Source organism: Microcaecilia unicolor, chromosome 9 (assembly GCF_901765095.1).
Source record: "Microcaecilia unicolor chromosome 9, aMicUni1.1, whole genome shotgun sequence".
NCBI classification, from domain to species: Eukaryota; Metazoa; Chordata; class Amphibia; order Gymnophiona; family Siphonopidae; genus Microcaecilia; species Microcaecilia unicolor.
Genome location: NC_044039.1, coordinates 205,344,273 through 205,369,542, shown reverse-complemented (window position 1 = coordinate 205,369,542; position 25,270 = coordinate 205,344,273). Strand labels below are relative to the sequence as shown.

General features: G+C 43.6%; 1 protein-coding gene across 1 annotated transcript in view; it reads left to right on the top strand.

Moving 5' to 3' along the window:
- The first annotated feature begins 2,542 nt into the window (after window positions 1-2,542).
- LOC115477106 (protein unc-79 homolog) overlaps window positions 2,543-25,270 on the top strand; it is a 186,710-nt gene continuing 163,982 nt past the window's right edge. Inside the window, 12 exon segments of the mRNA XM_030213720.1 lie at window positions 2,543-2,584; window positions 4,153-4,343; window positions 5,090-5,213; window positions 6,140-6,280; window positions 12,569-12,689; window positions 12,692-12,779; window positions 16,926-17,095; window positions 17,098-17,150; window positions 17,637-17,778; window positions 21,841-21,920; window positions 22,015-22,163; window positions 24,875-25,032. Coding sequence (XP_030069580.1) covers window positions 2,543-2,584; window positions 4,153-4,343; window positions 5,090-5,213; window positions 6,140-6,280; window positions 12,569-12,689; window positions 12,692-12,779; window positions 16,926-17,095; window positions 17,098-17,150; window positions 17,637-17,778; window positions 21,841-21,920; window positions 22,015-22,163; window positions 24,875-25,032 — 1,459 coding nt within the window.

Here is a 25,270-nt window from a genome sequence, read left to right as displayed (position 1 = left end):
TCTAAGCCATTTGTTGTGGAGGAGCCAGCATTCGTAGTGCACTGGTCCCCCTGACATGCCAGGACACCAATGGGCACCCTAGGGGGCACTGCAGTGGACTTCATAAATTGCTCCCGGTGCGTAACTTCCTTACCTTGTGTGCTGAGCCTCCCAACCCCCCCCCAAAACCCCTCCCCACAACTGTACACCACTACCATAGCCCTAAGGGGTGAAAGGGGGCACCTACATGTGGGTACAGTGAGTTTCTGGTGGGTTTTGTAGGGCTCACATTTACCACCACAAGTGTAACAGGCATGGGGGGGGGATGGGCCTGGGTCCGCCTGCCTGAAGTGCACTGCACCCACTAAAACTGCTCCAGGGACCTGCATACTACTGTGATGGAGCTGGGTATGACATTTGAGGCTGGCAAAAAAAATTTTAAGTTTTTTTTTAGGGTGGGAGGGGGTTGGTGTCCACTGGCAGAGTAAGGGGAGGTCATCCCCGATTCCCTCTGGTGGTCATCTGGTCAGTCAGGCACCTTTTTGAGGCTTGGTCCGCAAGAAAAAATGGACCAAGTAAAGTCGGCCAAGTGCTCATCAGGGACGCCCTTCTTTTTTCCATTATCGACTGAGGATGCCCAACTCTTAAGCACGCCCCAGTCCTGCCTTCGCTACGCTGCCAACATGCCCCCGTGAACTTTGGTCATCCCCGCGATGGAAAGCAGTTGAGGATGTCCAAAATCGGCTTTCAATTATGCGATTGGGCGACCCTGAGAGAAGGACGCCCATCTCCTGATTTGTGTCGGAAGATGGGCACCCTTCTCTTTCGAAAATAAGCCCGATAGTGTGCTTGTATTATTAGCACTTACCTAAAGAGCAATGACCTATATTTGAGAGATATCTGGCAAAATATAATGGGCCCAATATTCAGCCGGTGGTAGTAGCAATCAGTGTTTGCTGACTGCCGCTGACATTGTCCCCAGAAATTCAGTGCTGGGCCATGTCCAGGCTCCAGCATTGAATTTCTGAGCTCACAGAACCGGTGAAATCATAGCAGGTTAAGTGTGATATTCAGTACTTACTGGCTACGGTCAACTACATAAAGATAGGACTGACTTTTATGCTGTCTTATTTATGTGGTTACCTTGGCCAGTTAAGTGCTGATATTGGGACTTGAAACAACAAAGAGAACGGAAGATAGCCAAGATAGACCAGATACAAATCGCAAAGAGTAAGAGCACCAAAATTTTTTTTATTAGGATCCTACACAGTCCGTGTTTCGGCCAACCGGCCTTCTTCGGGGGTCTTCAAATTGACGTATACATATGTGCCTCCAGAATTCTCATGGAATGAGAGATACAAACGCTGGTGCTATCCGATATCAAGCATGCCATCTACTTTCCCTATCACTCCCTTAGAGATCCTATGTACTTGTCTCTTGAATTCAGATACTGTTTTCACCTCCACCACTTCCGCTGAGAGGGCCGTTCCACCACGAATTCACTGCCTTTCCGTAAAGAAGTATTTCCTCAGGTATTTCTGAATCTATCCCCTTTCACTTTCATCCTATTTAATCCCCCTTGTTCCAGAGCTTCCTTTCAATTGAAGAGATTCTCCTCCTGTACATTTATGCTGAGTAGGTATTTTTTTTTTTGTTGTTACATTTGTACCCCGCGCTTTCCCACTCATGGCAGGCTCAATGCGGCTTACATGGGGCAATGGAGGGTTAAGTGACTTGCCCAGAGTCACAAGGAGCTGCCTGTGCCTGAAGTGGGAATCAAGCTCAGTTCCTCAGGACCAAAGTCCACCACCCTAACCACTAGGCCACTCCTTCACTGTTGCTACTATTGGAGATTCTACATGGAATATTGCTATTATTCCACTAGCAACATTCCATGTAGAAGTCGGCCCTTGCAGATCACCAATGTGGCCGCGCAGGCTTCTGCTTCTGTGAGTCTGACGTCCTGTTGGAGGTGCATTCTATTAAATAGGATTGGTCAGTTCCTTGAAGCACAGCCAGAGCTTAGCATCCTGCGCAGAAATGCTCAGACACCAGAGAGAGGGAGGGAGTGGGGGCTGACACCAGAGAGGGGGGGAGGTATCTCTGTCACACACACATTCTCTCTCACACACTCTCTCTCTCTCACAGTCAATGTCTTTCTCTTTCACTCTCACACACTCTATGTCTCACACTGTATCACATTCACTCTCTGTGTCACACAGTCACTCACACACTCTCTTGGTCTCATACACTCAGTCTCACAGAGAGTCTGTGTCTCACACACACTCTCTCTCTCTCGCACACACTGTATCTGTGTGAAACACACTCTCTCTCTCTCACACACACTCTCTCTCTCACAGAAACACTTGCACCCAGACTCACTCTCTCTCTCTCACACACACACACTCGCACATTCACTCTCTCTCACACACAGTCACTCTCACATACACTGTCTCAAACATACACACTCCGAGGAAAACCTTGCTAGCGCCTGTTTCATTTGTGTCAGAAACGGGCCTTTTTTTACTAGTAATAATAATAATAATAATAAAATATTACGTACATGGTAGAGCATGTAACCCTTTCTTACCCAGTGAGCATCAGGGTAAGTTATTTTAAGTATTCTTAAAACTGGTTTGTGAGGTCAAGGCCAGGACCAGCAGGAGCTGGGAGGCAAGTTAACACAGCAATTCACCCGTTCATCACTCTCCTTCCATTCAATGAGACAGTCCAGGTCAGAAGTTCTAAACTCTAATGAAAAGGTTTTCTTTAACTTGGACGATGCAGAAAAAAACATGGGACAACTTCTCAGCATTAATATATATAATCAGTAGTAGATTAAGGCACTTTTATATACTTACAGTCTTTAGCAGGTTTCCTTATCAAATTTCTGCCTTGTTAGAGGTCGAAGAAAATTGTCCTTTGTAGAGAGCTGCCCTCTAAATCTTATTTCTGTATTATGGCTCTCTGAGCCTTCAGATACAGTCCTTGTATATATTCCCTTTACTGATGGGAATTCAACTACTGGTATTCTCTGCCTAGATGTTTCTCCTGGGACCCATCTCTCTGGCCCCTGCTGTTCTTTCAGCTTTATCTTGTTACTCTTTCTCCCTTTCCTGTGGCAGTCTTGCGGTTCTCTACTGCAGTTCTCTCCTGTTGCAAATGCAGAAAATGAGTTGCTCTGATGCTTTTCCCACTTCCAAAGACTGTGCCAGACAGAAACCTTCTTCTCTTAATTAGATGTTAGTACGAAGAATAAACCCAAGCCTAATTCCCTTGCCCAAGTACTATAGTGACCAGGGAGGGGGAGCCAAAGACAAGGCTACTCCACTGGGCTTGGTATTTATACCAGCATAATTTTCCTCCAAAGGGTGTCTTCTCCAACCACTGTCACCTACAGTTGGAAGGTCCATTCTTGCATCATGAATTGTGAGAATGTTATGTTATGCTAACTGCTTTGGTTGTAAGCTATAAAGAACCTAATTAAAATAAACAATAAGCAAAAACAGAAGGTCACACACCTAATATTGGTAGAGTCACTAGAGGTCTCTGCTGAGCTGTTTTCTGCAGGCAGAACTGAGTGCCCTCTATAAGCACAATGAAATTCTGCATTGCATGATCAGTTCTTGTCTGACCAATGAACATCAGGCAAGTATAGAGTGCATCTCGTCTGACCAATGAACATCAGGCAAGTGCTTCTTGCTTAGGGCATGAACTACAAACTTGGGAAACAATCAAAAACAACGAGTACCTCTCTTGACTTGTTTGTAATATTTTGCTAATGTGCCAATGTGTTTATGTTTGTGGGTTTATTTTTGAATGTGTTTGATATTGTAAATTGTGATCTGCTCTGTTGCCTTTGAATTATGAGCAGACTGTCAAGTTTTAAGAAATGTAAACACCTAGAAACCACTCATACATTGTTTCTATGTGACAAATGCAACTGATTTGTATCTGTATAGGATTGATTGATTGATTGAAGTATGTAGCTTATGTCTTTCCAGTTCAAGGTGAGTTACATTCAGATACAGAAGGTATTTACCTGACCCCTGTGGGTTTACAATCTAATTTAGAAGGGGGCTGACCCAGAAATAAACGTCAGCTTGTCCCCACTTGTAATCTTGGTTCTTCATCAATCAGTAATTTATTAATTCTTTCTTTTAACCCTGTCAGGTTGGTGGGTACTGGGACAAATCTTGCAGCACTGTGACTCAGTTAAAAGAAGGTCTGAATCGGATCCTCTGCCTCATTCCCTACAATGTCATCAACCAGCCGGTCTGGGAATGCATCATGCCCGAGTGGCTGGAATCCATCAGGATAGAAGTACCGGATAATCAGCTCAAGGAATTCAGGGAAGTCTTGAGGTAGGTTGAAAGTTCAATCACTTGTAACCCTGGTCTACCCCTCAGTCAGGGCCACTGGCTAAGTTCCCTGGGACCAGGATTCACAAAACAGATTGTACAATCTCCGGTACATGCCCATGGCCATAGCTGCATTCAGTATGGCAGCTGTGATCTTTCCTCATTGTCTCGTAATACTATTGCGATCCCTAGCTGTACTGCAAGACTATGGTGAAAGGTCGGGCTACCATATTGGATATGGTTGCGGTCATGGGCAAGCATGAATGAGCATTGCTCCTGTCTCAACAGACCACTGCTATACCACCAGGGATTCAGGTAAGGGTGTGGGTGGGTGGGTGGGGGGGAGAAGGGGTTCTTGAATCACAGACATTGTAAACTGCTGTGACCTGTCCTCAGAAAGCTCTATGAATAAACATAAACATATTGCCAAACTTCTCCCCTGCATGCAAATCTCTCTCATGAATATTCATTGTGGGTATCCTGGAAACCTGACTGGCTGGGGTGCCTCCAGGATCAGGTTCGGGAACCACTGGTCTAAAGCACTTTCTGTAGAATCTATCTCTGAGGTGCCACAGGAAATCAGAGGCTGTGACCATAGCAAAGTTAAGTTCTTTGAAAGCTTCTAATGCAGAATATAGTCCAATGTAGTCTTAAGTCTTAATCTTTTCTTAGAATATTATGATTGTCACTTCCATTGCTCTTGAGGAAATATTTTAGCTAATACACCATCCCATCTTTCTTCTTTGCAGTAAAATGTTTGATATTGAGCTCTGCCCTCTGCCTTTTTCCATGGAAGAGATGTTTGGATTTATTAGTTGCCGGTTCACGGGATACCCTGCCTCTGTGCAAGAGCAAGCCTTGCTCTGGCTTCACGTAAGTTTCTGCTGTGTGCTGATCTCTTACTCTGTAAGTAAGGAGTCAGTGGGAGGTATTTTTATCAGCTGGACTGAAGCATGGAATTTTTTTTACTTTTTTGACATTTCAATTCAAGATCTGAATGTCCATCGGTGTAAAACAAAATAACAAGCACATACGGTTTAAAAACAAACATATGTGCAGACCCCTTCTCACTTTCCGTGCTCCAGAATCTTACGGCGTCCCAAGGGTTGCTGATTGGTTCTATATATTTCAGGACAGGTTTTATCCCATTCCGTGCAGGCTCTTGACGTTCTGATATCTGCATTGCACTCCCTAAAGGAAGCCCTGAAATTCAGGAGGCAGTTGCGTGTGCGCTAGTGTAATGATGTCATTACATCCCTAATTATAAAATGCTGGGAAAGTGATTTTAAACTGTCATTGTGCTGTTATTTATCACATTGGGCGGAACACACAATTATGCACGTAAATTATAGTATTCTAGGCATGGGCCTTTACATCAGCCATAGGGCTGCTGTAAGTGATCACACCTTAAATGTTGGCGAGCTTTCTGTCACTCGTGTAGTGCTCTATAAAGAAAAGCAGATAACCACTTTTCTTTATAGAATGGATATGAAATAGGTCTCTGTTACAGAATTACTCTCCGAGTACAATCAGTGTATTGTAAGCAAACTATGGAAATAGGATTCTTCATAGTTGAAACTTTAATAATTAAAAGAAATCAAATATTACAAAGTTTCTAATTAGGCACACAGCCCCATATATCAACTAAAATGAATTGTGTCTGTCCATCATCTGATGCTTGGTGAGGACCTAATGAGGTCCTTGTGGTGGGTTCGCTTGCATGCAACCTTCTATCATTTTCACATTTTAGATTGTGATCACTCATGATTAGGGTTTTCACTGATTTTTGTTCTCCCCAGGTATTATCCGAACTAGATATTGTCGTTCCTCTGCAGCTGTTGATCAGCATGTTTTCTGATGGCGTTAATTCCGTCAAAGAGCTAGCGAATCAAAGAAAAGCCAGAGCGAGTGAGCAGACTGGGAATGTCACAACTCGAAGGGTGGGTGTTTATTCGACAGACTCATTATTATTATTATCCCTACAGCTTTCTATTGTTAATGTCAGGATTATTTCTTTAGAAATCAAACAAAATAAAACATGGAAAAGAAAATAAGATGATACCTTTTTTATTGGACATAACTTAATACATTTCTTGATTGGCTTTCAAAGGTTGCCCTTCTTCGTCAGATCGGAAATAAGCAAATGTGGTAGCAGATAGTGGAGGAGTGGCCTAGTGGTTAGGGTGGTGGACTTTGGTCCTGGGGAACTGAGGAACTGAGTTCAATTCCCAGCACAGGCAGCTCCTTGTGACGCTGGGCAAGTCACTTAACCCTCCATTGCCTGCCGCATTGAGCCTGCCATGAGTGGGAAAAAGTGTGGGGTACAAATGTAACAAAAAATTAAAAAAAAAAAATATAAGAGAAACATCAAAGCATTACTTTGACAGTCTGACAGAGTGGGAGGGTGGGGGTATGCATAGGGATATCAAAGCATTTCATTGATATTCTAACAGGATGGGTGTTGGTGTGGACTAACACGGCTACCACACCTCTCTACTTAGGATTATTTCTGGAATTCCAGTCTTGCACACTCAACAAACCAGGCCAGGGTCAAAATGCGGGGGTTTCCACAGCTGCAGTAGACGTTTCTCGCTACTGTATCTCTTGGTGTCATGGGTTCTGAGATAGGGCAACTCCTGACTAGTAGTCGTAACACGATAGCTGGAAAAAGGCCAGTTTCCAGCTTCTCATTATATCAGATCCTGTTGTAATTGCTGTATCATTCACAGTAGTTCTGTGGTGAAATCTGAGACCTCCATAGAAAGGTGCTCAAAGAGCAGAGGTCATAGACCTGGACATACTTCTGTAGTATGCAAGAAAAACCTCCTTACTCAAAACTTCTGATTAGAGAGAAACAAAATATCAGTCAACCACTATGCTCTTTAATTAATTAATCAGTAGTCCTTAAATATGAGCCAGTTCAATTCCATTACACTGGTCACAATTTGGCTTCAAATCGTCACATAGTACGGAAACATTGCTGCTAGTTCTAACTACATATGTCAAACAACATCTATGCAAAGGCGACCATGTAATTCTTCTCCAATTCAGTATGTCGGTGGTGTCCGATGCGGTTGACCACACATTACTACTCGAACGCCTGGATCAGATAGGAATAACGGGACTATGGTCAAATGGTTCAGCAAATTCCTTTCAAATTGAAGTTATTTTGTCAAGCAAAACAACCAACTTTCCAACTTCTGGTCTCCAGGGATCTCCTCTTTCACCTATCCTGTTCAATCTCTTTATGTCATCCCTTGCCTCAATACACCTGGGACTTAATGAACTACTAATATCCTTTGCGCATGATATCTTGCTTCTTTTACCAGTGACAGCATCAAACAGAGATCCAACTCAGTCTGTGGTGAATGGTATGACTGCTGTCAGCACCTGGGCCCTGACCAATAAACTGAAATTGAATGCACAAAAAAACAAGGTCCTCTGGTCAAATGGTCAAATCTTTACAGTCAAATCTGAAACCAGAGTACTAGGGGGTCTTGCTTGACTCTTCACTCACCTTTGCTTCCCATATTAACCAGCTATGAAAGACAACACTATTCAAAATGAGACAGCTACGTCTAGTCAGACCATTCTTTGACCCAAGAGCCTTCGCACTACTAGTTCAACTGTTAGTCCTACCTTACTTGGATCACTGTAACGTTCTATTTCTTGGAATTAAGTGTCAATATCAGAAAAAACGGAAAATCATATAGAACACAGGTGCTAGACTAATATACAGATTGAATAGATAGACTAGTGTTTTAACTCATCTAAACAAACTGCACTGGCTTCCCTTAGCAGAAAGACTCAAGTAAAAGCTGCTTGTTTAGTTTTTCAAATCCTACAGGGCTTCACCTCTGAACTGCTGACTAAGACCGCTTCACTATGTCTGGTCCAGTCTAACAGACTGAAACAACAACTGATGCTAGCATCACCGTTTCAAAAGACAATTAAAAATCGGAAGATTTTCAGCTCTCTATTCCCCATTCTTGGAGTCAAAATTTGGAGCTCTCTACCTATTCCCATCAGAACAGAAAACAGCTACTTCAACTTCAGGAAGATGCTAAAAACCTTTCTCTTTCCAAAGACTGCTTCATAACAATCCATCATGACTTCTACCTCCTAGTATCATCCATTATCGTTTCCTTAATGTTTTTAGTCTCATGCATTAATCCAATGGTCTGTGATGTTTCTCAAACCTCACGCTAACATTATCGGCTTTTGTCTCACCTAGAATGTAAACTGCATTGAACCCTGGAAAGGGGATATTAGCAGTATACAAGAACTGTTTTGAATTGCATTGAATAGTATATGCAGATGTATATAAAATTAAGGTATTATACAAAGAGTAGAGTCCTTAATAAATAGCATGACTCCAGGCATACCAGTGCTATAACAGCAATGGTAGGCGTCAACGGTAGCCCAACTTGCTCAAGCATCTCAAATCGCTGCTAGCTGTAACATCCCTGGACTCTGTCTTTTAGTAATCCTGCCTCATTTTGTGCGTAAATATCTCAGCCCAGTATAATGTTTTGATGGTTTGGCAGACTCACGTCAACTTCGGCTCCCGAGGAAGTTACAAAACAGGGCATCTCATCGACCCTTGGCATATCCACAATGAATATGCATGATCTTGATTTGCATACACTGCCTCTATTATATACAGATCTCTTTCATGCATACTCCATTTTGGATATCCTGAAATCCTGACTGGCAAGGGATACCTGCGACATAACGTAACCAAAGACCATAACTGGACATATCTTAATCCTTCCTCTCTCTCTTTAAGTCCCCCCCAATGGTCTTTACCATACATGTACCTCAATATCACCTTGTTCATACCGGAATCGGCTAACGCCGTTTACGGTACTATGTAAGCCACATTGAGCCTGCAAAAGGTGGGAAAATGTGGGATACAAATGTAACAAATAAATAAATATCGAGCTGCTGTTCAAGTTTGCAGATAAGTTTGAATTTATGAGCTTTTGACACATTTGTTTGGGCTACGTATTTGATTATCACATATTTTGTAGAGATATTTATGCACACTATGAGGCAGGATTACTAAGAGATAGCGTCCGGGGATGTTACAGCTAGCAGCGATTTGAGGTGTTTGAGCAAGATGCCTACCATTGCTGTTGTAGCCCTGGAGCAATGGTGTGCCTTGACTTCTGCTGTCTACTGAGGGCTCTACTCTTTGTATAATAACTTAATTTTATATGCATCTGCATATGGAACTGGACTGGCTCCTATTTAATTGCTACTGATTAATTAATTAGAGAGCATTGTGGTTGATTTGTAGTATGCAGACAACGTATGTCATGTCCTCTTTCAACAATGTCCAGGTGGTGAGCGAAAGTCTTCTGCTGCAGCAGTTCTCAAAATGGATCTATCTGGGGTTCACTTGAATTAAAGCAAATCACAGGGGACAGAAAGCTGCTTTGTAGAACATTAATGCTGCAAATGGGATGTGTGCATAGGTAGGGGCTGATTTATACTGGGGTACCTATACCAAAGTTGGAAAAAGGAGCTATTTATAAGGCAACATAGACGCATATGTGTCTCTGGAAAGTATACACCCAGAACTGAGCCAGGATTGCACAAATGTACACCTGCTCTGATGAAAGTGTAACTGTGGGCCTGTACTGTATATGTGTGCTTGCTTATTTTATATTTATTTTCTTACATAAGTACACAACTGTGGAACGCTTTGCCCAAAACAGTGAGATCTATCCATAACTATCTTAACTTCAGGAAACTACTGAAAACCAACTTGTTTAAGAAGGCCTAACCCCATGACCCAAACTAACTTTCTACTTCCTGCGACACAGCAAAATATGGACCGTACTAGACTTCTATCACCACCCCCTCTATTTCTTTATACTTGGTTCATTAATCTCATCCCATGGCTTTTCCTACCATCTCTATGCTGATGACTCCCAAATCTACCTTTCTACCCCTGATATCTCACCTTGCATCCAAACCAAAGTTTCAGCGTGCTTGTCTGACATTGCTGCCTGGATGTCTCAACGCCACCTGAAATTAAATATGACCAAAACCGAGCTTCTCATTTTCCCCCCCAAACCCACCTCCCCGCTCCCCCCGTTTTCTATTTCTGTTGATGGCTCTCTCATTCTCCCTGTCTCCTCAGCTCGAAACCTTGGGGTCATCTTTGACTCTTCTCTCTCCTTCTCTGCTCATATCCAGCAGATTGCCAAGACCTGTCGTTTCTTTCTTTAACAACATCCGTAAAATCCGCCCCTTTCTTTCCGAGCACTCTACCAAAACCCTCATCCACACCCTTGTCACCTCTCGTTTAGACTACTGCAATCTGCTTTTTGCTGGCCTCCCACTTAGTCAACTCTCCCCTCTCCAGTCGGTTCAAAACTCTGCTGCCCATCTCATCTTCCGCCAGGGTCGCTTTACTCATACTACCCCTCTCCTCAAGACCCTTCACTGGCTCCCTATCCGTTTTCGCATCCTGTTCAAACTTCTTCTACTAACCTATAAATGTACTCACTCTGCTGCTCCCCAGTATCTCTCCACACTCGTCCTTCCCTACACCCCTTCCCGTGCACTCCGCTCCATGGATAAATCTTTCTTATCTGTTCCTTTCTCCACTACTGCCAACTCCAGACTTCGCGCCTTCTGTCTCGCTGCACCCTACGCCTGGAATAAACTTCCTGAGGCCCTACGTCTTGCCCCATCCTTGGCCACCTTTAAATCTAGACTGAAAGCCCACCTCTTTAACATTGCTTTTGACTCGTAACCACTTGTAACCACTCGCCTCCACCTACCCTCCTCTCTTCTTTCCCGTTTACATTAATTGTTTTGATTTGCTTACTTTATTTATTTTTTGTCTATTAGATCGTAAGCTCTTTGAGCAGGGATTGTCTTTCTTCTATGTTTGTGCAGCGCTGCGTATGCCTTGTAGCGCTATAGAAATGCTAAATAGTAGTAGTAGTAGTAGTAGCTTACTACTGTACTATGTACTTGTATTATTGAACTGGAGCCTACCTCTATGGTATTGTGTAAGCCACATTGAGCCTACAACTAAGTGGGAAAATGTGGGATATAAATCTGTTAAATAAATATATATATAGTAAAGTGGTGTGATGCAACTAGTATTTTTGTAAAGGAATAGGCGTTGAACTATTGGCGAATAGTTATAGAACTGCCCTCTCACTTGCTGAAAGTGAAGCATGAAGTAGCGGACTGAACCTGAAACTATTCCAGTTGACCTGTCATTGATGTTACCTATTTCATTGGATTGATTTTTTTGTTTTGTTACATTTGTACCCCACGCTTTCCCACTCATGGCAGGCTCAATGTGGCAGGCAATGGAGGGTTAAGTGACTTGCCCAGAGTCACAAGGAGCTGCCTGTGCCGGGAATTGACTCAGTTCCTCAGGACCAAAGTCCACCACCCTAACCACTAGGCCACTCCTCCACTGTTGCTACTATTTGAGATTCTACATGGAATGTTGCTATTCCACTAGCACATTCCATGTAGAAGTCGGCCCTTGCAGATCACCAATGTGGCCACGCAGGCTTCTGCTTCTGTGAGTCTGACGTCCTGCACGTCAGACTCACAGAAACAGAAGCCTGCGCAGCCTGGAATGTTGCTAGTGGAATAGCAACATTCCATGTAGAATCTCCAATAGTATCTATTTTATTTTTGTTACATTTGTACCCTGCGCTTTCCCACTCATGGCAGGCTCAATGCGGCTTACATGGGGCAATGGAGGGTTAAGTGACTTGCCCAGAGTCACAAGGAGCTGCCTGTGCCGGGAATTGAACTCAGCTCCTCAGGACCAAAGGCCACCACCCTAACCACTAGGCCACTCCTCCACTCCAGTTTATTATATTGATTTCACAGACTTATATCCTGTATTATCCGAACAATCTAAGCGGGTTACAAATAATATACATAATGGTTTTGCAGACAAACATAATTATAAAAATGAAAAAAAAAATCACCAAGCAATAAAATCAAAATCAAAACTAAAATGAATGCAACAAACGCAGCAACAATATATAAAAGTTGCCTCAATATACTCTAAACTTATATATCGATACATGCCCAACTAAAACTTTAACCAGGATAGGCCTGTTGAAATAGGTATGTTTTCAAAAGTCTGCGAACAAGTACAATTGATCATGAGTTTCTGGTCTGGTCTGTGTTTAAAGGTTAGAGTCACATAGGACTGTTTTTCTTTCTTCTTACAGGGGAGCATTGCCTCAGATCCTGGGCGCCGAGTCCAGCATAACATGCTGAGCCCCTTCCCCAGTCCTTTCCAGAGTCCATTCCGCAGCCCCTTCCACAGCCCTTTCAAACACTTTGGCCATCCTGGGGAAGAACCATCGACTTTGACTGCGATGATGACGAAATGAATCTGAATTGCTTCATTCTCATGTTTGATTTAATTCTGAAGCAGGTATGGTAACTGTAATGAGACCCTTCCCTTGTCAATTAAAATGCTTTGGGGCAATTTGGAAGACCATTGTGAAGGGAATTCACTAACAGGGTTGACTGGACCCTGGCTGGAATAGTTGGGTTAGAGAGAAAGGTTAAAAATACAGGGAAAACATTGGCTAGCAGAACCTGAAGGCTCATGGAACTGTTGTCCTAGTGGAGGCTGGTTCTGATTGAACTGGAAGCGTAAAAGATCAGGAGCAAAACTCCTGAACGAAATGAAGGAAGAGCCATTATAATTCACAAGTCCCGCTTCCTTGTGAGAGTTGAGTCATGTGGTTGCTGTGTACATTCATTTTAGTACTTTGAATTAAAAGTCAACGGAAAGCTTTAGGGTATCGGTCGACATTTCATCATATCAGAAAGGTTGGTTCAAAGAAAAAAAATGAAATTTGTAATAAATATGAACATGAAATCTGCTCTCTCACCACAAGATGTCCCCCATTGCGCTGGTAGTGGATCAGCTCAGCCCGCAGCCACTTCTTCTGCGGTAGAACGAGAGGACATGAAATGAGGTTGAAGGGGGGCAGCCTCAGGAAAGATGTCAGGAAGTATTTTTTCACAGAGAGGGTGGTGGATGCTTGGAATGCCCTCCCGCGGGAGGTGGTGGAGATGAAAACAGTAACGGAATTCAAACATGCGTGGGATATGCATAAAGGAATCCTGTGCAGAAGGAATGGATCCTCAGAAGCGTAGCTGAAATTGGGTGGCGGAGCAGGTGGGGGGAAGAGGGGTTGGTGGTTGGGAGGCGAGGATAGTGGAGGGCAGACTTATACGGTCTGTGCCAGAGCTGGTGATGGGAGGCAGGACTGGTGGTTGGGAGGCGGGACGTACTGCTGGGCAGACGTACAGTCTGTGCCCTGAACAAGGCAGGTACAAATCAAGGTAAGGTATACACATATGTTTGTCTTGTTGGGCAGACTGGATGGACCGTGCAGGTCTTTTTCTGCCATCATCTACTATGTTACTATGTTACTATGTTACTATGTTATAGTGTTGCAGGAATGGATGCATGAATTTGTGATACTTCAGGAGTCAGACAGCACACACCAGAATGAGAAAGTAATCTTCTTTATTTGCCAGCAAACAAAGCAGGACATCAGCATTAAGTCTCTTCTTCTCTTTGTGTCTTTCTCTCAGCTCTCTGTGTCTTTGTCTCAGCTGCTTCTCTTCTTATGCTGTCTTCTCCTTCTTCTGTCTGTTCCTTCTGTCCTTCTCTTTCTTCTGAGCTCCTTCTGACGTAAACTGCTTCTGCTCCTACTTAAATACAGTTCTATCCAGCCTAGCCTAGCCCCCCCCTTACTCTCCAATTGGTTAAGGAATAGATTGGTTACCTGCCTCAACCAATCATTACTTTTGAAATATCAGTTACATAGGTTTGGTATTCCTCAAACTGACCTCTAACCTGGGGCCCCTTAAGCCAGACATTTGGTCTCCAGAACTCTTATATTTTCCTTATGATTAATGTTCATCTATAGCTTAAACTGGGTTCCCTTAGAGACCAAGAGGCCCTAGTGAGATTGGTTATTCTCATATTCCTAGTCTGGTTCATACTAACTGCTAACTAAACTCTGGCATTCATTAAAGAGGTCAAAAGTCAGTCTTACTTAATAGCATACGGCTATGGTCTGTTATTACTTTCAGGAGGCCAGTCCTACACTTAGCTATAATTAATCAAGGAGAAGAGAGCTGACTAGTTCTGACCTCTTCACCTATCAGCTTATATCATTGAACCAGCCAGAACTATGGCTAAGTCAAACATATGCTGATCTCCTCAACTGCAGTCTTAAACAGCAGACAAAGGATCATTTTAAAAGTACACAGAGTTGAACAAACATCCTACATACAATTACAGAGAATAAAACATATTCTAAATACACAGAATCAGTATTCCTTATAAGCAAGAACTTCTAAATTCTAATCTATTGCCTCTCTCTCTAAATAGTATTTTCTATCTAAGCATTTTCTATTTAATCCTAAACAAACTGCCCTGCTTACAAAACTATTCAGTATGCCTAATAATGTACAGAGTTGAGCCAGCTTTCATCATTCACCAGGGTGAAAGAATTCCTGTCTCTGACCTTTCTAACCCAGCCCGGCAACGCTAGAGTTCAATATAATCTGAACCATCTGGCATACCTTCACTTCACTTACAGAGTAAAGAGTTGAAATTTGAAATAAGAATTCAATTCAAATACCAAGCTTTTAATATCATTCTTATGTATCAGAGTTAACACTTTCTTTGCCCACTGCCTCAATAGAATACACTTAGGTGATAATGTGTTCCACATGGATTTTTTAGGTACCATATATAGAATCTGGTCCATAATGGGCACATAAATATTAGTACCTAGGCTTTAGAATTACTCCATTGGGGTCAATTCAAGAAGGGTCACCTAATGTTAGGCCTCTAAATTTGTTTGCTAAGCATGAATTCTATAACAACAACTAAGCGTGCAATTACCATATAGAATACTAGCGTAAGTTGGCACTTAGACACCAACATACAGGTACAAGCACTTAAGCCATAAGAACATAAGCATTGCCAAACTGGGACAGACCAAAGGTCCATCAAGCCCAGTATCCTGTTTCCAACAGTGGCCAATCCAGGTCATAAGTACCTGGCAAGATCCCAGAACAGTAAAACAGATTTTATGCTGCTTATCCTAGAAATAAGCAGTAGATTTTCCCTATCTTAATAATTGCTTATGGACTTTTCTTTTAGGAAATTATCCAACCCCTTTTTTTAAACCCTGCTAAGCTAATTGCTTTTACCACATTCTTTGGCAATGAATTTCAGAGTTTAATAAATATTTTCTCCAGTTTGTTTTAAATTTACTATTAGTAGCTTCTTTGCGTTGCCCCCTAACCCTAGTATTTTTGGAAAGAGTAAAGTGGTTTACGTCTACCCGCTCCACTCCACTCGGTATTTTACTGACTTCCCCATTGGGGTGTTAAGTACACACACCTAAATGCGGCATCTTGCAGGCGTAGCTAATAGTACTCTATAGAGCGCATGCTAGAATCATTGGAACACCTGCCCATGCCCCTTCCACATGAGTACCCCCTGTGCAGTTACTTGCTAGACAATTTACACTTTATAGAATACAGTCCTAGTCGTAACTCAGACACATAACTGCAAATTAGTGCCATCTAGTGTGAATTAAGGCCAACTATTGATGGTTATCTCCAATTAAGAGCCAATCAAGGGACATTTAATTAATTAAGTTACTAGCATCAGTTGCACTATTCTATAAGTACATGTACAATTGTACATGTAACTGTGTGCTCCATTTATAGAATTAGAGGGACTGTGGCAAACTTTGTATACTGAAACCGGACAGCACTTGGCTGCTTCAGAACTGTTGAACCTAGGCTGGAGCAAATATTTCTCTATAGCCCTTGGTTGATTGTTCTCTCTGTATGGAGAAGTCTTTGTGACACCTTTCTGTGGTCTTACCAGTGTTTTACGACGAGCAAGATGTGAGGTAAACTCAAAGAGGATATCAAGAAGTCTTTAAATTTAAACAGCATAAAAACGACCCAACACAGCCATGTTTCGGCTCATAGGCCTACCTCAGGGGTCAGGTGAATCTCTTGTGTTATGGCTGAAAAGCTTAACTCAAGAGTAAAGTCAAAATTCTGACTGTTGACCCTCTGCATTATTTACGTCACCGACGTTTGCCGGTCAGACGGTGTTTGCAGCCCAACGTCTTTTCTACTGAGAATTTACAGAGGTTCAACAGCCAGAACTTTGACTTTTCTCTTGAGTTAAGCTTTTCCACCATAAAACAAGATATTCACCTGACCCCTGAGGCAGTCCTTTGTGCCGAAACACGGCTGTGTTGGGTCGTTTTATGCTGTTTACATTAAGACTTCTTGATATCCTCTTTGAGTTTACTTCACTTCTTTGCTCGTTGCTCACATTTTCGTGAGATGTTTTTTTCCTCCTCTTTCCTGTTGCTTATCAGCGTTTTCACGGCAACTTTGAGGTTTCAACAGATATTCCAATCTTTCAAGTCTTTCTGGTTATGATTAATTCCAGCTTTTGTGTCCTTCCTTGGACTTCCTCAGTCTTGGCGGTAATGTTTTTTCCCTCTGTTCAGATTGGAACTGCCAAGATGATGGCATCACCCTGGGTTTGGAGAACAGCTTGTCCAAAGACATCATCTCCATCATCAACAACGTGTTCCAGGCCCCATGGGGGGGTTCTCACACCTGCCAGAAGGACGAGAAGGCCGTGGAAGTAACCTTGTGTCAGTCCAGTATTCTCTGCTATCAGCTGCATGCGAGCTACTGGAGCGCTTGGCTCCCAAGGAGGAGATCAGGCTAGTCGTAAGTAACCCCCTCCCCCCAAATGCCGAGTTTCTAGTTAAATGCCAGATTTTCAGAACACTAGCACACATTCTTCAAGATAATGCGATGATTCTTTCAGAAAGGCAGCAGCAGGGCCGGCCCAAATTTAGGGCTGGATCAGGGCAAAGTTTCTGAAGTGCAGCAGAGTCAAAGCAAAGCAAGTCCTGATGATAACACAAACTGAAAGAAATAACAGGAAGGGGAGGGTGGGCAGTTTCTAGTATCCCACTTACCTAGATTATTTTGGGAGGGGTGGTTTTGGGGGTGATCATGGCTACTTGGGGGCCAAGAGGCTTAAAAGATAATTGGAGGGGGTTGCAAGGTGATTTATTGTCTAGAGCGCTTAATCTCCTTGCACTGGCCTTGGGCAGGAGCAAGAGTGAAGACGTTGCCTGAACTAACACAGTCCTGGCAGCTTCATTAAAGCTTATTTTCTAGTATTCAGAAACCGTTTCATGGTTTTAGGAACCTACAGACAGCCTGGAGGAGAGTCTTCTGTTCACTAGGCCTGAGTTTGTTATAGGACCTGAAGGGGAAGAGGAGGAGAATTCCACAACCAAGCATGGAGAGAACCCTGGAAACCACACTGCAGCGCCTGAAAATACAAGTAGGTGCTTCCTTCCATCCACCAAACTCATACATACAATGGCGAGCACATTTCAGCCGTTATGAAGAACCCACACTGTGCTGCACCCTCAGGTCCTGGGCAGACCAAAAGGCGTTGCACAGTCTGATTCTTACCACAATTGCAGATCTCAGGTATGGGGGTGTAGTAGGGTTGCCAACTGGCCCGGTTTTCAGTTGGCCTGGTCGTTTTTTTTTCAATGGTCAGATTGGCTGCCAGCAGACCCTAAGCAGCAGTGGAAAAGCTGGGTTTTTTTTTGTTACACTGCCAAGGGACAGAGTGCCTCCCATTCCCTCCCCTTCCTTACATGGTCCAAGCATTTCTTCCTCTCTCTCTCCTCCTTTCCCATGCAGCATCACCCTTCTTGCTTCTCCTCCACCTGCAGACCACCCATCCCCTCAAATATTTCCTCCTCCCACAGCTCCTCACCACCACAACTGTCAGCAATAACCCCCCCACCCCCTGCAACAAAAAGGGCAACCAATATAGAGTATCATGCTCCAGGGCTCAGGTAGGCTCTGCCAGGCCAACCCTGTGGCATCAAGAAGTGTGCATCAGAGGGGTGGTTCCTTCAGGAAGAACCTGGCAAAGTACTGAAGCACAAAGCACTGTACTGGCAGTTTTTTTTTTCTTTTTTGGTGCTGACAGGTGGCAGTGAGAAAGAGCTGTGTGTGAGTGGGGGGGGGGGAGGGTAGTACACTGGTGGGGGATCAAAAAGGGATGATGGAGGGAGAGGAGAAGATGCTGGACCATATGTGTTGGGGAGGCGGGTGAAGAAAAGAAAAATGCTGAGACCCATTTTGGAATGGGAGAAGGGGCTGGTGTGGGCTGGGAGAAGGAGGCTGAACGGCAAATGCTGAGAACGGGAGAAGAGGGCACGTGCTGGGGCTGGGAGCTGAGCTGGTGGGAAGGGGCTGATTTAATAAGAAGGGTTGATGCTGGGGCTGGGACAAGGGTGCTGAGGGCAGATGCAGGGGCTGGGTATTGCGCTGTAAAAAGGTAATTCTGGAGAAAGGGGCTGTGGTAACAGCGGTTTGGACAAGTTCCTGGAGGAAAAGTCCATAGTCTGCTATTTGAGATAGACAAGGGAGAAGCTGCTGCTTGCCCTGGGTTTGGTAGCATGGAATGTTGCTACTCTTTGGCAGAAACCCAAATAGCAGCAACATTCCCTGTAGAACCCCAAAGAGTAGCAAGATTCCATTCAGAATCCCAAATAGTAGCAACATTCCGTGCTACCGATCCCAGGGCAAGCAGTGGGTTTGGTAGCATGGAATGTTGCTACTCTTTGGCAGAAACCCAAATAGCAGCAACATTCCCTGTAGAACCCCAAAGAGTAGCAAGATTCCATTCAGAATCCCAAATAGTTGCAACATTCCGTGCTACCGATCCCAGGGCAAGCAGTGGCTTCCCCATGTCTGTCTCAATAGCAGACTGTGGTCTTCTCCTCCAGGAACTTGTCCAAACCTTTTTAAAACCCAGATGCTCTAACCGCTGTTACCGCATCCTGCAGCAAAGAGTTCCAGAGCTTAACTATTCATTGAGTGAAAAATATTTTCTCCTATTTGTTTTAAAAGTATTTCCATGTAACTTCATTGACTGTCCCCTGGTTTTTTACCCATTTTACACTACTCAGGATTGTGTAGACCTCAATCCTATCCCCCCTCATCTGTCTCTTTTCCAAGCTGAAGAGCCCTAACCTCTTTAGCCTTCCTCATACGAGAGGAGTTCCATCCCCTTAATCATTTGGTTGCTCTTTGAACCTTTTCTAATTCTGAGAAGTGCTTAGGACTCTTTCTCTCTCTCTCTTTCTTTGGAAATGTTTCAAGATTATCTGAAGGAATCATTTAAGCTTTGATTTGTCAAGCTCATTCTGATTTATTCACTTGGAGACTCCTTTTTTTCATTATTGTTTATTTATCACGTTTGTATCCCACGTTTTCCCACTGATTTGCAGGCTCAAAGTGGCTTACAAATAATACTGTAATAAAGTTGAGATGCAAATAAGTAGAGTTTGCAAATTAAGAACTGTAAATTCTAAGGGCCCTCTTTGCTCCCCAGGAATATTCTTCTCCAGGGACAAAAGGGTCTGCGCTTCCACTATGTGTTGAGGCGCCTGCCTAAATCCTTTTGATATTCCATCCCAGTGATATCTCTGTTGTGTAGATACTAGAAGGTGTAAGACTAGGATAATGTTCATGACTATGGTCTTCTGTCTATCAGGATCTAAATGAATTCTTGGTATCCATGTACCCAAATGTATTCTATTAAAATGTAACAGTATTTGTATAGACAATGAGTGTCAGTTGTATATTGTAGATTACTTTGTAGAATGAAAGGGAAATGAGGAATAGCCAGAAATTAAGACAAACATAGTTTTAGGAAGATAAGTACATTTTATTTCTTACCCAAAGACAAGTCTTCAAGTTGGTACAAATTACAGAATCAGTTGGACAGCTGTTAGGTACAGAAGTTGGACAGATTCTGGATATAACCGGACAGAGCTTTCGCTGCTTCCAAGGTGTTGGGGAACGACTCCGAAATTAAGCCCAAATCACCCTTCTTTTACTCTCATCTCTCAATAGAAGTCTATGGCAGGACCTATTTTTTTATAATATTTCACAATTTCTGAGATCATACATTCGTATCCGGCCATCTGTACATCTGTACCCAACTCTTTCCGTTCTAGCTATTGCAAGTTATTTCGCAATTTCCTCTTTTGTCAACTGTTTTTCTCTTCTGCCAGAACATCTTATTTTTAGCAATATCAGTTTCACTTCCTCTTTTTTTTTTTATCATCTTATGATCTCAGTTTCATCTTATAGAAAGACAAACTCCATTTTAATAAGTGCTACATTCAATTTGTACCTGATTTTGTTAAGACTCATCTATAAGGCCATTAGTAGGTTATCAGGCCTAGTCAGTGCTTTTCAGCTGTACAAAGCTATGTAGCTTGGCCCACCACTATTCCAGTGGTGGAATAGAACACTATTAACTTGCAGGAAAAGCAAGTCCTTGCTCAGCCAGTCATAGATTTTTAAACCTAGCTGGTATTTTTACAGCCTGAGTCCTAACATCTGGCCTTCCACCCTTCCGGAAATAATGAAAAGCTTTCAGATATCACACATACCATAGGCTTTATATTCATGAAAAAACTAAAGAAGTGAATGTAAACAGCGTAACAGTTAGAGCAGAAAACATTTTAACAATGAGCAATACACAGCTTTTATTTAAAAGGGATCCCGTATAAAGTAAAATGGCATAAATAAGTCAGTTCAGGTATATATAAAAAAACATAAAATGAATATCCTCTGGGGATCGCTCATCCCTGCAGTTGATAAGAACTCCCCAGGGAAGGTATGCATAGAAACAAATAAATAACTTGCTGACTTTGTTAGGTCATTTGTATGGTACCATAAATATACATATGCAATTAAACCAAGAGAAATATAACATAAAAACATGTCATCTGTAATAGAAACAGAAACATCACACCAACACATATACAGAAAGGTAACATAGTAACATAGTAGATGACGGCAGAAAAAGACCTGCACGGTCCATCCAGTCTGCCCAACAAGATAACTCATGTGCTAATTTTGTGTATACCCTACTTTGATATGTACCTGTGTTCTTCAGGGCACAGACCGTATAAGTCTGCCCAGCACTATCCCCGCCTCCCAACCACCAGCCCCGCCTCCCGATCTTGACTAAGCTCCTGAGAATCCATTCCTTCTGCACAGGAATAACAATTGAACAGCAATAGTTATTAAGTAAGAAGAATTAACAATTTATCAATAATAAAATGAGGAAAGATAATAATATGTATTTAGTGTCCATTGAATCATATAATGGTAAGGTATAATTCTGATTATGTTGAACCTGGGGAATAAGCCTTTTAAGGACATAATCCCCTGATTCTGGTCTATCTATCTATCTATATGCACAGCCTACCTTACTTGCACTTGTTAATTTTCATGCAAGTTAACTAAAGTGGATAAAATATTAACATTCATTTGTTAACGTTTTTCTTTTTTTTTTTTTAAGCAATTAAAAATGACACGGAAAGGAAATTCTGTTACCAGCAGCTGCCGGTGACTTTGAAGCTAATTTACACAATACTGCAGGTGCCCTTATTCATTCTCAGTGCTCAGCTTTCTTTGTTACTCTCTTTGGTTTTCTGCTCTTGAACATTCATTGATGCCTTGACTGTCTGCACAGGAGATGGCCAGCTTCGAAGAGCCGGACATCCTCTTTAACATGCTGAACTGCCTGAGGATCCTCTGTCTCCAAGGGGAGTGTTTGTACATCGCCCGTAAGGATCACCCTCAGTTTCTGGCCTACATTCAGGAGCACATGCTTATCTCCAGGTCAGAGCAAAGGCTAGGGGTTTGGGCAGGGCTGCCGAGAGGGGGCAGGGGGGGTCAAACTCCAGGGGGGGCCCGGTGCCGCAGTCCCACCCGCCCTCCGTCGTTGACCGTCTGACACCGAGCCGGGCCCCCTGCATTGAAATGACAGCACCTCTCACCTCTGTGTGAAAGCGCTGCAGGCAGCAGGGCAGCACATCGCCTCCCTTCGGGCCTCCTTCCCTCCCTGTGTCCAGCCCTCGTCTGATGTAACTTCCGCGAGGGTGGGACACAGGGAGGGAAGGAGGCCCGAAGAGAAGCGATCTGCTGCCCTGCTACCTGCAGCGCTTTCACATAGAGGTGAGAGGCGCTGTCATTTCAATGCAGGGGGCCTGGCCCGGTGGCGGATGGAGGGGGGAGCGGGGTCCTGGGGTGGCCTTGCCCTGGGCCTGGCCCAGTCTCTCGGCGGCCCTGGGTTTGGGTCCCAATTTCCTATCTGAACAACCTAGGGTAAATATTCAGAGTGATTTAACCAGTCAGGAGAGGCTGCTCCCCGGTAAATACCCTGTCCGATTCAAGAGCCAGAGACTGCCGGTGAATATCATCTCTGACTGCTGTGGAACGCTCCGGTTCGTGCACGGGGTGGTCGGGGGGGGGGGGTAGTTGGGGCAGATCTGGAAGTTATCTGGACATAGCCAATATTCAATGCCTGTGTCCAGGTAACTCCTTGGTCAAGTAGAACTAGACAAATTGCATCCCTGCAGAGGTCCAGATAGTACGGGGAAATTTTTATTTTCTAGTTGTGTTAATCACTTCGTTGCCTATCTAGGATCAATATTTCTGGTATATCAAATATACAAATAAATAAACAAATAAATAAAATCCCATACTTGCATGGATAGTTGTTTGGGTCATGGCACTGTCCAGAAGTGTAGCCAGGTTTTGACATCTGGGGGAGCAGACCTTTTGTAAAATAGGCGGGTTGCAAGCCCAATCCGCTTAGGCGCCATTTCATCTAAAATCCATTTGGGGGAGCGGCTGCTCCCTTTGCAACTTCCCTAGTGACAACTCTGGCAGTGTTGCATACTCGGATATGCAACGCCAGTAACCGGATTAGGCCTGGCACAGAATATGGGGTCAGATACAATCCATAAGTACATAAGTATTGCCATACTGTGAAAGACCAAAGGTCCATCGAGCCCAGCACCCTGTTTCCAACAGTGGCCGATCCAGGTCACAAATACCCGGTAAGATCCCAAAAAAGTACAAAACATTTTATACTGCTTATCCCAGAAATAGTGGATTTTCCCCAAGTCCATTTTATAACGGTCTATGGTCTTTTCCTTTAGGAAGCCGTGCAAACCTTTTTTAAACTCCGCTAAGCCTTTACCACATTCTCTGGCAACAAATTCCAGAGTTTAATTACACGTTGAGTGAAGAAACATTTTCTCCGATTCGTTTTAAATTTACTACATTGTAGCTTCATCCATGATGGTCAGTGCCTTTAAAATCATTGACCACTGCCAGTTGACTGTCAGGGGGCTGGGTTTTAGAAGGAGACTTTAGTCAAATTCAGACTTTCTGAACGTTCCTCCTCCAGTACAAGTTGTCGCCTTATCATACCGACCTCACATTGAACAGGGAGGGTTATAAGGACCACAATGCACTGGGAGGAAAATTTAAAACTCAGGAATGGCCTAAAGTTCCCTTGGTCACTCTGAACTCTGTCTGCTCAAGCCGATGTTAAAATTCACATGTGAGCTCCGTTTACTAGGGGTGTGGATTGAAAACAAAAATGTTTACGTCGTTACCTCATTTCGTTTGGACTTTGTGTTGGTATCCCAACTGCATGAAAATCCCCAAAAGAACTGGGCCTTTTTTTTATAAAGCTGCGCTACCGATTCTCGGTGCGGCAAATGAGAGAAAGCCCATTCAATTCCCTATGGGCTTCCTCTCATTTGCCCGCACGGGAATCACTAACGCGGCTTTGTAAAGGAAGCCCCTAATGAGCAGTACTGACACTTGCAAGGCACAGCCCCACCCTTTCCCTGCATTCCATGAATTTTAATTGGAATTTGTGTGTTAGTTGTATACTTGGCAGCACAAGGTTACATAAACTGTTAATGAGTGTTAAACCAGTGGTGTGCTGGAGCAGGCTCTCACGGGCTCGCGAGAGCTGTTTGTTAAGTTTTTAAGAATTTTGGGAGCCGGTTGTTTAAGTAGACCTCCCCATGGCTACTTACAACTGACTCCCAAAATGTGGACTTGGGCCCCCTCCTGAATTCTCTTTTACTTTCCTGGCAGTGATGCTGGCCCCACCAGCAAGTAAATAGACCGCTGCTGCTCCCTGCTCCTTGTTTCTGACTCTGAGCATCAGGGCTGGGACTTTTCATGCAGAGCGCTATGAAGGTTCCATCATGCTGCTCAGAGCAGAAACAAGCAGCAGAGAATGGTGGCAGTCCCATTTATTGGCTGGTGGGGCTCGGCAAAGGTATGCCTCGCGTGCCCGCACAAGGGAGGGGAGAGAGAGGCATGTATTTCCCCCCCCCCCCCAAATTTCATGGCCGGCTATGCCCGGAGAGAGAGCCCGTTGTTAAAATTTACCAGCACACCCTGGTTAAAACCTATGTTAAACAGCTGGCATGGTTTAGTAGATCCCTGGATGCTGCACTGAAGACTTTCTGAGTGGTGCATGGGATGTTGTGTGTGATACTCTGTGTTGTGTTGGCTTCTAGTTTGTGGAGAATCCTGAAGTCAGAATTTTCTCAGTTGTCGTCCCTGGGGGTCCCTCTCTTGCTTCACGCTCTGTCTCTTCCCTGTGGAGCTGATATTTTCTGGACCATCATCAACAGCAAATTTAACAGTAAGGATTGGAAGATGAGATTTGAGGCAGGTAAGTATCTGCTAACCTGCGTGACGCCGATTCTGTGAGAGTGGCTGCAGTATAAGAGGGCGCATGTGTGAGGCTAGGCATCTGCCTAGTAAGAGCTGGATTATGAAAGGTTAGAGCTAAAACCAACTTTTGTGGATCTGTGGGGTGCAAGGACAGTTCAGGGGCGCAAGGACAAACCAGAGGCTTGAGAACAGTACAGGGATGTGAAGACACTGAATGTATGTCACCGAGCGTATAA